The sequence below is a fragment of the Sturnira hondurensis genome, unplaced genomic scaffold, assembly GCF_014824575.4.
Source record: "Sturnira hondurensis isolate 20B ecotype Veracruz unplaced genomic scaffold, ASM1482457v3 Scaffold0005252, whole genome shotgun sequence".
Classification (NCBI taxonomy): domain Eukaryota; kingdom Metazoa; phylum Chordata; class Mammalia; order Chiroptera; family Phyllostomidae; genus Sturnira; species Sturnira hondurensis.
Genome location: NW_028077883.1, coordinates 663102 through 676561, shown reverse-complemented (window position 1 = coordinate 676561; position 13460 = coordinate 663102). Strand labels below are relative to the sequence as shown.

Sequence of the window (13460 nt, the reverse complement as noted above, 5' to 3'; positions counted from 1 at the left end):
TCATCACATCTGATAGATGCCTTTGAGCTTGGTCCAGGAGACCTCGTTCCCCCTGAAAGAGGAGGATAACTACATCCCTGGATGTTACCAACCCCTCTTCAATGTTTCCAGTGGCCATCCCTTCCTCCTATACCGTTCTCTCTGGGGACAGGGCCTCACGACCTGGTGGAATCCAACTCTACACATAGCTGATGCTTTCATCGGGCACCTTGGTGTGGCTGGCCAAGCAGCACCATTTGGCAGCACTGATAACCAGCTCCTTGGAACACTTTCTTCGCCTGGCCTCAAGAACAACACATTCCCACTTTCTTCCTCCCTCAAGCTACTTCATCTCGATCTTGCTTACTCATGCTTCATCTCCCTATTGTCACTCCTGACACTGAGTCCCACAGTCATGCACAAAATGGTACACATGCTGTCACAGTGACACAACCACATAGCCAGATAGAGGTTCTCACAGACACTGACACAGTCACGAAATCACGGGGTCCTAGACACAAAGACACAAGCCCATCCTAGACCCTCAGGCTCACTGCCAAGCCTGAGCCTCTGAACATGCCTGACCCTGCCCAGAGGTTCCACCTTTAGCCTCACTCTCCTGCCAGATCCAGGCCCTCGGGGTCCCTTCCACATGGGAGTCCACGTGGGGCAGTGCTGTGTTCACCTGCCTGGTCCTGGACAGTGTCCCTGGCTTCTTGGTTGAAAGGAAGGGGTATGTCAGTGCTGTTTTTAATCCACTACAAACAGTCTTTTATCATTTAAGCAATGATTTATCAGAGCCCGGAGCACTGTCAGTGAAACTGTATTATTGTTTCTTTGCTTACATTAGACTCCAATCCCAGTTTTGTGATTTGTAGGTGTCCCTTTGGTTATCTGATAAACCTTTTCTTTTGTGTAGCAGGGGGAAAAATGAATACCTTTGCTTCATGTAGGTCCTTTGTAAATATTATTCCCTTTTTTTCGATAATAGCCCATCCTAGTTTTTATGATTTCTCTAAATATTATCTTTGCTACTTATCACTTCGGTTTGGTTAATTTTATTCTTCGAGCCTTGTGCTCCTGTCTGTGGATGGTGGGGAGTGAAACTGACACAGGCCCAAGTGCCCCTGCTCCAGTGTCCTTAACGCCAGGGGGCGTCCATGTGCTGCCCTGAATTAGCTCCCTGGGATCGCGCAGGAGGCCATGGGTGAGGTGTCGCAGTCACAGTTTCTCTGGTGTGTTTATTGAAGGGGCAGAATGAGTTTGGATCATTGTTATTTTTCTTCATACTGCAGGTAGATGTTGAGGCAGATTCCTTGAATTCCAATGACGTTTTTGTCCTGAAACTGCCACAAAATAATGGCTACACCTGGATAGGAAAAGGTGCGAGCCAAGAGGAGGAGAGGGGAGCGGAGCACGTGGCCAGTGTGCTCCAGTGCAAAACCACAAGGATTCAGGAAGGAACGGAACCGGGTGCGTACTGTGGGGTCTGGGCCACTAACCAGAACGAACTTACCTTTGGTGTGATTGCTCATAGTATAATTTATTCTGTCCATAAATAGTCACTTTGTAAAGGTTATGGCGGGTGGGGGTTAAAATTCATTAGCTGCCAAAGTGGGTGATGGCACCTTCCCTATTTAAATAATTTCTTAACATTAAAGTCAAGGTAAGATATTATTTGTTAGTAATATCTGAAAATGCATCGGGTAACGCAGTGTGTCTCCCACAGAGGAGTTTTGGAATTCCCTTGGAGGGAAAACCCACTACCAGACCTCTCCCCTGCTGGAGACCCAGGCTGAAGACCACCCGCCTCGGCTGTACGCCTGCTCTAACAAAAGCGGAAGATTCGTGGTAAGGGCCTGGCTAGACTTTCCAGTGTCGGCCTGACACGTTCCAGCCCCATTATGCTCTGATTCTCAGTCTCCACCCCCCTGCAAACCGTAGGGGGGTGCTCTTACCTCGCCGCAGCGTAGTTTTAAGAATCGATGATGTTATGGACGTGAAAGCACAGGACTGCTGTAACGTACTATATAAATCAAGCTGCTCTTAAAAATACCAGCTACCTTGCACCGGTGTCGGCACTTGTGTGGTTGGATTTGCTAATTGAATAACTTGACATTTCCTGTGCCGGCAAGAGCGGTTTCTGATCAAATGACGTAAATGTTACCCTTCAACTTCCAAGGGGAATAAAAAGTTTCGCCATCCTGACTGAATAAAATATATTACAGAAATACTAGATTCATTGGCCAAAATCACCGAAAGCTACATATGCACCTGCAAATTAAATGAAATCAGGAGGAATGTTTTATTTTAGAGTCATTCTCAGGCTCTTAATTCCAGGTATTTGGAAGTAAAAGTATCTGTGTCCAAGAGTGATTTTACGCTGAGCTCTTGGAATATTCTGAGCTGCAGCCCAGCATCTCAGGTTAACCAGAAAATGTCTTTCTCTGTTTGCCAGGCAAGGCTCTTGTATTAACTTTTTGTTTAAAGAACAAGTTCTTTTACTATGTAAAACTTGATCTAAAGATTTCGTCACCACTTCCTGGTGAATACATGTTTTATTTCTCAACACACACTTGAAAATTTTTTAAGTATTTTCTCAGGTACATGCTTGCTAGAAATAAAATGCTTTGAAGTAGAAACTGCTTAGGTGCAAAGCACACTGGATGTTTATAAGTGATTTGACCTAAAATTAAAGATTTAAATAGTAGATTGTGATAAATATTTCATTGTTGGCCACCGTAATTGCTCACCTACTTTTCAAGATGCCACTGTATTTTATAAACTTGTCATCAGAACAATTTGTTATTTTACTCTTTTGATTGTTATTCGATGTTGCATCCAAACAACTTCTTTTTCAGCATATGCTCATGTAATTTTTTATTAGTATTATTTGCTTATATTACTGTAAAAAGTACAGCTTTGAGAGCCAGTCTGCCTGTGAGATATTACTTACTTGGTGATATATTATTTGCTGTCTGTGTGACTGTAAGCTGGTTACCTGCCATCTCTGTGCTGTAGTTTTCTCATCTGTTAAATGGAACTAATGCTAGAATCTTTTTCATAGGGTGGTTTTGAATGTTAAATTAGTTGTTGTATATAAAGGATTAGAACAGTACAAAGTAAGTGGCACAAAGTAAGTAATATCTAGGTTTTTGCTTTTTAAAATGTTTATATGATTAGTAAATATTCTGTAAAAAGATAATGTAAACAAATTCATTGTCCTCTGTAAATGGTTAGCTTTTCATGTGTGTGTGTGTTGTTAACGATCTCAGTACCCACCCATACAGCAGATGTATGTATTGCCATACTCAGAGAGCAGCGGATTGCCTAGGACCTGGTTTGTGGAGGCTGAGCACAGCTGGGAGGTTCTGCTATGGCTGCAGGTTGGGTTCATGCCTGCCTTTCCCATGGCAGACCCCAAGGGCACAGGAGGGTCCCTGCTGAGTCACATTGGCTTATATGACATGGCCAAGGTCACAGTCAGCTCTACCAACTCAACTGCACTGCAAAGTCACATGGCAAAGGGAAGGAATGAAGAACTGGGCACTGTAATCCAATCTACCACACCTTCCTAAGGAGCAGGAAGGTTTTATCCAGAGTTCTTTAAAAATATTGAACTTTAATACATACTCATTAGTACTGGGTGTGTTAAACTGACCTTCTCTGCTTTACCCTTTAATATTCACTACAGAGAACACAATTCAACCCACTTAAAATAAAAATAATAAAACTTTGCACATGGGATATCATTATAATTTTATCTTATTAAAAATTGTTGATTTATAAAATGACCATATGTATTGACTTTAAGAAAATAACTTTGACCGACAAAAAGAAAGAGAATTTAATACCCAGACCATAAACTCAGATGTGTTGATATAAGAAATGTCCAAACCTGTAGAGAATTTTTATGAGTTTATTTGAGCCAAAACTGACAACATATGCCAGAAGCAGATCTCAAATGCTCCTGGAATAACAGTTTTGCAGCTTCTTTCATGCATTTGAAATTAAGGAGGGAGCATGAGGAAGGTTACAGGGAGGCGGGAGGGAGCAAGTGGGGATTGCATTACAGGATAGGTAATAAGATTCTGTGCTCTCCTCTTCAATACCTCCTTCCAGGAGTATTACTTCTGGCATTTCAAAGGTGTCTTAACCCAGATGCACAAGAACAGTGGACAGGACAGGCTGAAAACCTCTAACTAAAGAAGTTATAAGCCTGGGACGTGACTACCCACCATGGCCTGCCCAGTTAGGAATGTAGGAGCAGATCACCTTGTGTCGTTACTGTCCACAGAATAGATCCCTCCCCACTTTTTCCCCACACATGCCTGTAGAGGCTTTAGGAAGGCATCATAAATCTGTGAAGTGACTTGTCTATATATTAGAAAAATTACTACTTTACCATTTGGTCATAAAGTTTTTATACCTTTCAGATTGAAGAGGTTCCAGGAGAGTTCACCCAGGATGATTTAGCAGAAGATGATGTCATGTTACTAGATGCCTGGGAGCAGGTAACCTTGTATTTTGTTCATAACCAGAGTGTGCACTTGCAGCTGGGAGCTGACAAAATCTGCTTTGAGAAGTGTCAAGTCTAATAATAAATGGACCTATGGATTTAGAACACATTTTAAAAAGACAATTTCGGCAAAACATCATAGTGATGCATGTAGCAAGTTAATGTCTTAATGTAAAAATAATTTCATGGTTACGGTCTTTGGCTATATAAATTTAGGCAAAAAAAACCTTCTATTTTTCAATTATTTGTAAAATTCACTCCATCTCCTAACTTGCTCATACATTTATATATTCATTTAACTAATAAATGCATTAGTAAATAAAATAAATGGGTATATTGGGGTACAATGCCATGGGGGAGACAAATATGCAAAATTTCTCTTGAAATTTGACAAGAGGTCATAGGAGATTCTTCCCCTAGGGAAGAAACAGAATAGTTTTGAATCTGCAAAGTAAAGTATGTTTATTTTGGAGAAAATTAATAGTGATTTAACATGGCACATCTGACCATTGTTTTTTTTAACCTCCATTTACTATTGCAAATTAACAGTTATAAAAGGGGAAAATAAATATGTTAGAAACTAAATGACATAGAACAATTACAAAATATTTGCGTATCTGAATTTGGTCTAATCTTAGAGTCAACCAAAGCTATTGTCATTTGTAGGTCTGCTGTTAGTTGCTAAGTTGTTCAGTTCTATGACCCCTTCGTTCTTGTTAACTAGACTCACTGTGGTGGTGATCACTTCACGGCAGGTACGATAGCAAACTCTTGTCTTACACACCTGGAACTCATATAAAGTTATGTGCCAATTATACCTCACACATTTTATGTACATTATCTTGCTATTACATTATAGTTTGTTCTACACCCTGCAAGCCAATATTTCAGCCCTTTCAGTGTGAATTAGAACACAATCCACAGCAGTTTGACCAAAATGTCTCTGCCAACAAGTGACTTTAACGTGATTTACATATAAGGTCATTCAAGAGAATTTTGCAGCGCTGAAGTACCCGACCTACATATTTCAAAAGGAGAAGGATACACACAGAATAGATAATGAAAGCAGTTTATGTAAAACCTCAGTATTTAAATACTAAAGGTTATAGCACTCTTACCAAATTGTTGGAGGATGTGGTACTATGGGACTAAGCTTCAGTCAGAGGTTCATCAGTCTCTGATTCGTGGCGTGCCTACAAACAAGCTGAGAGCATACCTCCTGTAAAATATAGAAATAATGATGGTTTTAAACACCCCAGGGGAGGGTGCAAAAAAAAACCACAGTCAATAAGTTGTTTTTGAGAAAGTTCCCTTTATGAACTAGACAATGTTATATAAACACAGACTATCCGAATGTGAAACCTGAGGTGCAACTTGTCAGGATGTAAGTTTCGGTGTCTCCTAGTAAGTGTAGACTTTGGCAAAGTGGTTGAACTTCTCCACATGGCTGTGTCCCTATTTCTAACTCCTGGGTTGTTGTGAAGTTTAACTGAGCAACCTGTAGGAAGAACTTTGCACATGGCCCAGCTCCATACTCCCCAAACAGTAGGCATCATCATTGTCTCATTTTTCAGATTTTTATTTGGATTGGCAAAGATGCCAATGAAGTTGAGAAGACAGAATCTCTGAAGTCTGGTAAGCTAGTTATCAATTATCCTGAAAAATTTTAATTCACTTACATTTTTTGTTACAGAAATAGTAAAACCTCCATAACTGTTGTAATCTAGATTATTTTTTAATTCCTTTTGGATAATGCTGGGCTTCGGCACATTTTTTTGTTATTGAAAACATAAGAATAATTATGCCATAAATAGAATTCCATAAAGTTTGGATTTTTTTCAAGCAATAATGAAACTCTCATGGGACCTTCTGTAGTTGATGAGAGAAATCTATAAGTAATTGTTCCTATGAAACAGTATTTGGCTACTTTGGGGCAAGGAGGATTTAATTTATTACCTTTGTTGGAAACTTTTCATTCTTTGGCTGCTTAAAACTAATGAAATTTATGTCTTTGTACTTTTTAGCCAAAATGTACCTTGAGACAGACCCTTCTGGAAGAGATAGGAGGACGCCGATTATCATCATAAAACAGGGCTATGAGCCACCCACATTCACAGGCTGGTTTCTGGGGTGGGATTCCAGCAAGTACTAAACTGACTTTTGTAGGAAAAAAACACACACACACTGTTTGGAGGGTTAAAAGGGGGGTTTTGTTTGTGGGATTTTAGGAAATGAACCTAAGTTGTCTGGGTAATTTTTAAATGCCTGGTTTGGGTTTGAAATTCTTTTTTAAACTGGATTTTCTTATGTTAATATTTTAAAATAACCTAAACTGCACTTCTGTTATGGACCATTATTAGGTCTGCTTGCAACTGATCTATACCTTTTTATATTACCTTTTATAGATGAAAAGCTATGCCAAGCTAGGGGACTTTGCCAGGAAATTTTATTATTCAGGAGCCACTGGCCAAACTTGTTCCTTAACATGCCAGAGAAGACAGCCATAATGTTTCAGAGGTTATCCTCCTCTCTCTGTGTTGTGTTCAAAAGAATAATATATTTGCACTAAAGTTTTGTTAAGGTGGCTTTAAAAACTTGTTTTCCTTCTTTAGCCAATGTGACTTTGATACCAGTGGCTCTTTGGGGTCATTTTCTAAGAGAAACTTCACCTTTTTTGCCTCTTTAAAAGCCATTAATAGCATGGCTCTTTCATGACAAAATGATTTGTGTTCTAATCCACTTAGAGATACTAATATTTGACAGTACATGTTTAACATCACCAAAAATGTACAAAAATTTCACTAATGCTTTCATCATTAAAATATATCTTTTTAAAAGGTTTTTTTGTTGTGACATTTTGTTCAAATGTGATATGTGAGTTAATCAGATGATTAAAGATTAAATACGTTTATGCATAAATAAACTTAAATGTCAAAATCAGACAACCTGCTCTGTCTGATATGGCTCAGTGGATTGAGTGCCAACCTCCAAATCAAAGGGTCCCCAGTTCGATTCCCAGTCTAGGGCACATTCCTGGGTTGTGGGCCAGGTCCCCAAGTAGCAGGCACATGAGAGGCAACCACACATTGATGTTTCTCTCCCTCTCTTTCTCCTCCCCTCCCCTTCACCTCTCTAAAAATAAGTAAATGAAATCCTTAAAAAAATTTGATGACCTTTCCATGGTTACATATTTATGAAAGATATGTATTATATAGTACATATGAAATCTGAGTCCTGTTAAAAGATAAACTGCGGTATATTAAAAGTTCTAAAAGTTTATTTGACCAAAAATCAGTTGAAATTAGGCAACGCCAAACCAGTAGGAGTTCAAAGTGTGGCATCTATAGATAAAATGGGAAACCAAGCAAAGAAACTACTGATTGGCTATAGCCTATAGTCTAGTTGGTTGTTCATGAATGATTGTCCTTAGGTTTTGATTTTTGTAACTTGAGGCATTTACAAACTTGGATTTCAGTTTGCTAACGCAGGCCTCCACAGCATCACAACATCTCCATCTAACGGCCTCCTTATTTAAGTAATTTAACAGCCCCAGAGAACAAGGGTTGGGGCAGAAGATGGAGCTCCAATAAAGTAGAAACCAAATTTGGCAGTAGGTCAGGAGACAGCTGAGTGAGGCAGGGAAGCTACCCTTCTATGGAATGCGAAACCTGGGCTGGGGGTGATCTAGGGAATTCTCACCTCCCTCCGGGAAAATGCAGGGTGTATGTGTTTCAGACTAGGTCCTGGCATGGGGAAGTGGGCCCAGTTCCACTGTGGCCTAAATATGAATGGTCTTGTGGGGGCTTGGGGCTTGGGTGGGTGGTAAGGGCAGCAGTGAGAAGCTACACTTCCAAGGACTGCTCATTCGTTCAGTAAATATTTATTAGGCATCTACTTGGTGATGGGTGCTATTTTAGGAACTTTGGATTTGATGTGAATGTAACAGACAAAATCCCAAGTGTTATAAACTTTATGTTCTGGAAAGGAGACTAAGAAAAAATCAGTAATTTCACATATAAAACATTGAAAGTTCTATGAAGGAAAAAAGTACAGGGAATGGGAACAGAAACTGCTAGGTGAAGAAGGAGGTGAAGTACAATATCAACAGGGTTGTTAGGGAAGTGCTTGTTAGGCAGGTAATCAGATTATTGTCAAGGGGAGGGAGTGATCCTTGTGATCCTATCCAGGCAGAAGAAATACCAAGCACAAGGGCTTGGAAGTGGGAGTGTGCCTGATGTACTGGGACTGACATCATGAAGGAGCAGGGAGATTCTTCGGGGCTCTCTCCTCACCATACTAGATTAGAGCAGAACTGCTGTTTCAAGCCTGGGCTGTGAAAAGACCCCTTTCCCAGATCCCAACTATAAGTACTCAGCGATGTGGACATGGGAGGAGAGGGCCACGGCATTAGCACAATCAATATGGGAGGATGTAGCTCCTGAGCAGCACTGCTCTGCTGAAGCAGTGCGTGATCACCAAAATTACCAGCAAGTGTGTCTGCTATATCAAGAAGACTTAGGAACCCTACTGAAGGGCAGTGGGTGGAGAGAGGGTGAAAGATTTGTAAACGTTTCCTGCAAAGGGGAAGTTAGGGAGCTGCTGCTTTAATTTCACACCCAAAGCTGATATATCTTGAAGAAACACCCAGAACACATTGAAAACCAGTACAGTGGGGAGGGGAACCAGTCCACTTCTTTTTTCAATTATATTTTATTTTTTATGCTACTTTGGTTGTCCCCACTTTTTCCTCTTTGCCCACCTCTACCTAGTCTCCCCCTGCCCCCACTCAGGCCATCCCCACACAGTTGTCCATGTCCTTGGGTAATCCCTTGACCTTCTTTCAACCAGTCCCCACCCCCACCCCTCTAACAGCTATTGATCTCTTCTATGAATCCATGCCTCTGATTCTATTTTGTTTGTTAGTTAATTTTGTTCATTAGATTCCACATATAAGTGAGATCATATGGTATTTTTCTTTCACTGACTGGCTTATTTCACTTAGCACAATAGTCTCCAGGTCCATCCATGCTCTCCCAAAAGGTAAGAGTTCCTCCTCCTCCTCCTCCTCCTCCTCCTCCTCCTCCTCCTCCTCCTCCTCCTCCTCCTCCTCCTCCTCCTCCCGTTATGCAGTAGTCCATTGTGTAAATGTACCACAGCTTTTTTATACTAATGGCACTTGGTGGATTATAGATGGGCCATTGTCCTATAGCATGTGTAGTCTTAAAACTCAAGTTATATGTAAACCTGCATAGAAATTAGTCTTTTGGTTTTCTGGAATGTGGTGGCATATAGCCAATTAATACAAAAGTTTCATAATAAAATTTCTATTTTGGAGGGCTATAGCTAATGCTTATTCATTTTTAACATGAAACATTAGATTTCTCACTGTGACCGGTGCGGCTCAGTTGGTTGGGTGTTGTCCCACAAGGCAGAAGATCACGTGTTCAATCTCTGGTCAGAGCACATGCTTGTGTGTTACGTTCAGTCCCCAGTCCAGGTGCACAACAGAGGCATTTGATCAATGTTGCTCTGTCACATGAGTGTTTCTCACCCTCTCTTACTCCCACCCTTCCCCTCTCACTAAAAATAACTAAACAAGATATTTAAATAAAATTAGATTTCTCTCTTCTCTTTGATTTTCCTCAAAGATTTTTGGATGAAAAAAACAAAAATATCAATATATTGAATCCTCAGCTATGAGTGTTTACAGACCTTTCCTTGCTTCAAATAAGATCAAACACTCATTTTTGTGTGAAATTAGTAGCTATAAAACAACAAAATTTAGCGAATCCAGGAAAACCAAATGCAAATCAGAAATATTATAGTCAGAAGTAGCACATCTCAGGAATTTCAAATAAGCAATCAGATTATGATATTAAGTTGAGCAAAAAAAAAAAAAAGAACCCAAGTGAACTGTTTTATTGTCTTAGCTATTGTTTGTTTGCTTTGTTTTTCAAGACAACTAGAGAATTGGCTTCAAAATAACATATATTAGGCAGGATATTCAGAGGGCTAAAATAAATGTAAATATTTGATTTTTTAAGGCTCTTAAAATATTCACTGAGAGAAAATATTCTGGGCCATAAAACTGATCTCAGTAAATTTAAAGTATTGAAATGATACAAACTATGTTTTCCAACCACAATGAATTAAACAAGAAATCAATAGTAGAGGTATTTGGCCAATTCCCAAACATTTGGATAAAAGGAGAAACCACAAAGGAAATTAGAAAATATTTTTTTTATCTCAATGAAAATGTAAAATAGCACACCAAAAAATGTGTGGGAAACAGCAAACTTAGTGCTTAACAAGAGATTTATAGCATTAAATCCTAACACAACTAAATAGGAAGACCTCAAGTCAGTGATATGAGTTTTTACCTAAAACTGTAAGAAGAGCAAAGTAAATCCAGAGAAAACAGAGAGAGGCAAGGCAATGAATGACTGATACAGACTAATTTTAAAAAGGGGGGGGGAATATTGCTAATATCAGGAACAAAATGAGGGTATCATCACAGAACCTATGGGCACTAAAAATAAAATAAAAACCAATTTTATGCTTATACATTTGGCATATTTCCTATTGTTGGGAGACAAACTACTAAAGATAATTCAGGAAGAAATAGGTAACCTAAGTAGCAATGTAAATACATATTCAAGAAATCGAATTCACAGTTAAACACCTGAAAGAAAAGTCTAGGCCTAGCTGAGCTTTACTGGTGACTTCTATCAAACATTTAAGCAATAAAACCAAATTCTATACAATCTCTTCCAGATAATAGAAAACTTCTAGACTCATGTCTGAGGCCAGTATTACTCCGATCAAAATGAAACAAAAAGATTGTAAGAACAGAAAACTATTGTACATATCAGTATTCCTCAAAACACCGATGTAAAAATCTTAAAATTTTATCAAATTGTATCCAACAATACATAAAAATTAAAGGGGTTTTACCCTAGAAATTCACTTTAACATTTAAAAATTGATCAAGAAATCTCCATATTAGCAGCTTAAAAGGCAAAACAATGTGAACATCAATAACATCCATAATAAAACTCACAGAAAACTAGGACTAGAATAGAAATTCCTTGATCTTCAGAGATACAATAAAAACTGCTGACATCGTATTGAAACGAAGACCAAATTTTTGCTACTAAAATCTGGAACAGGGTAAGATGTTTGTTCTCATCTCTTTCATATTTTACTGGAAATCTTAGCAAGCCTATTGAGGCAAGGTTTCTCAACCTTGGCCCTGTTGACATTTTGACAAGTTCTTGTTTGCCCTATGCAATATGAACTGCTGGGTGGCATTTCTGGCCTCTGCTCACAAGGTACCAGTAGCACTCTTCTCTTCCTACCGCCCATGTCCAGTTGTAACAATCAAAAACGTCTCCAGACATTTCCAAATATGCCTGAGGGGAGAAGGAAGCAAACTTGCTCGCTGTGGAGAACCACTTCAGGAAGGTAAGAGAAAGAACTAAAAGGCCTGAAAATTGGAAAGGAAGAAGTAAGTACTGTTGGTGGAAGTGATCTGGTCATTAATTGTCTTTGAGTGCTCCCAGGTGATTATAATATGTAGCAAGGCTAGAGGCCCACTAGAGCCTGTTGCAGATCAGATACAGCTCTCTACAGCTCGTGATGCCCACTCCCTTCACGAGCCAGGGAGCATTCTTATCCAGCCATCTCTTGCTTAATTGTGCTTCACTTCATTGCACCGCACAGGTATTTCTTTTTCTTTTTTTTCAAACTAAAAGCAAGTCCCTTCCAGCAAAAAGATTATGACTCATTGTATCACAATACTTGCTTTACTGCTTTGATCTGGAACTAAACCTGCAATGCCTCAGGTATATCTGTACTAGAGCTGACCCTTGAATAATGTGAGGATTAGGGGTGCCAAACCCACCACCACACTCACCTTCCCCCCAAGAATTTTTGTTACAAGGTTGGGAATCTGTGGTTGGGAATGCAAAAATAGTGGTTTTTTGGTATGCAGTTGGTTGAATCAGCTAATGTGAAACCCATGGATACTAAGGCCTGAATGTATTGGAATATTTAACAGGGGGCAGGGGGAATCCATGTATATTGGACCCACACATTTCAAACCAGTGTTGTTCAAGAGCCAACTGTATTTTCAAAAACTCTCGTCAGACACAGCAATTGTTACCTGGCAAAACATCCCTCTCACTCAAAAGCCATGTGTGTGTCTTATCCTGGCCTCAAATAAAATTTGAAGCAGTGAATAGTCTGTGAAAAAAAATTTCTACACATCAACAGCATAAGATTTATTTTCTGTTTATCTAGAAATATATTTTTATTTTAAAGCATTAATGATGGAAGTTGGCTATTTATATCTCTTCAAGTTCTTTAAAACAGTGCTTTGCCTGATTAAAACAAAAATTAAGAAATTAAAAAAAAAAACCTTCAGAGATATGCCCATCCAAACAGCATAATAGAAGGAACTCTTTGTCCATGTTAATGAAAAAAGACTTTACTAGTTCCTGAAAACACTGAGAAACAGTCATATTTACTTTTATTTTAGGTTGGAAAGCTGTAGTGTTTCTAGGCAGGTTAGGTGTAGCAGCGTTTTTTGTCTAGAAGTATTTTATACTGTTTTCCAGTTTTGAGGTTCGCCAGAGTGCAGTCATGTTCACTTTATCTTATACTCACCACATGCCGGGCTACGCTGACATCATGTATATCCTGACATCAGTGTTTGTATGTACACCCCGGTGTGTGTGCTACTGCCGGTGAAACAGCCGGTTGATAGTGAAGGGAACCCTGCCCTCAGGGAGCTGTAGTCTAATGGGTGGAGACAGAAAAAAGAGAAAATACTCAAATACATATGCTGCCATATAGCAATCAGTGTTGTGAAGAAAAATAAGGCCAGAGAGGAATAGGAATTGCAGAATGAGGGATTCTATTTTACACAGGGAAGTCCCCTCCAAAGTGACATTTGGACACA

General features: G+C 39.4%; 1 protein-coding gene across 4 annotated transcripts in view; it reads left to right on the top strand.

The window, feature by feature from the left end:
* SCIN (scinderin) overlaps nucleotides 1–7338 on the top strand; it is a 77554-nt gene extending 70216 nt beyond the window's left edge. For all 4 annotated transcript variants that reach the window (XM_037046378.1, XM_037046377.1, XM_037046376.1 and 1 more), the window contains 5 exons: nucleotides 1275–1452; nucleotides 1709–1830; nucleotides 4416–4493; nucleotides 6073–6133; nucleotides 6523–7338. In XM_037046378.1, the coding sequence (XP_036902273.1) occupies nucleotides 1275–1452; nucleotides 1709–1830; nucleotides 4416–4493; nucleotides 6073–6133; nucleotides 6523–6650 (567 nt within the window). In that variant the 3' untranslated portion in view covers nucleotides 6651–7338. The remainder of the gene's footprint in view (nucleotides 1–1274; nucleotides 1453–1708; nucleotides 1831–4415; nucleotides 4494–6072; nucleotides 6134–6522) is intronic.
* The last annotated feature ends 6122 nt before the right edge of the window (nucleotides 7339–13460 follow it).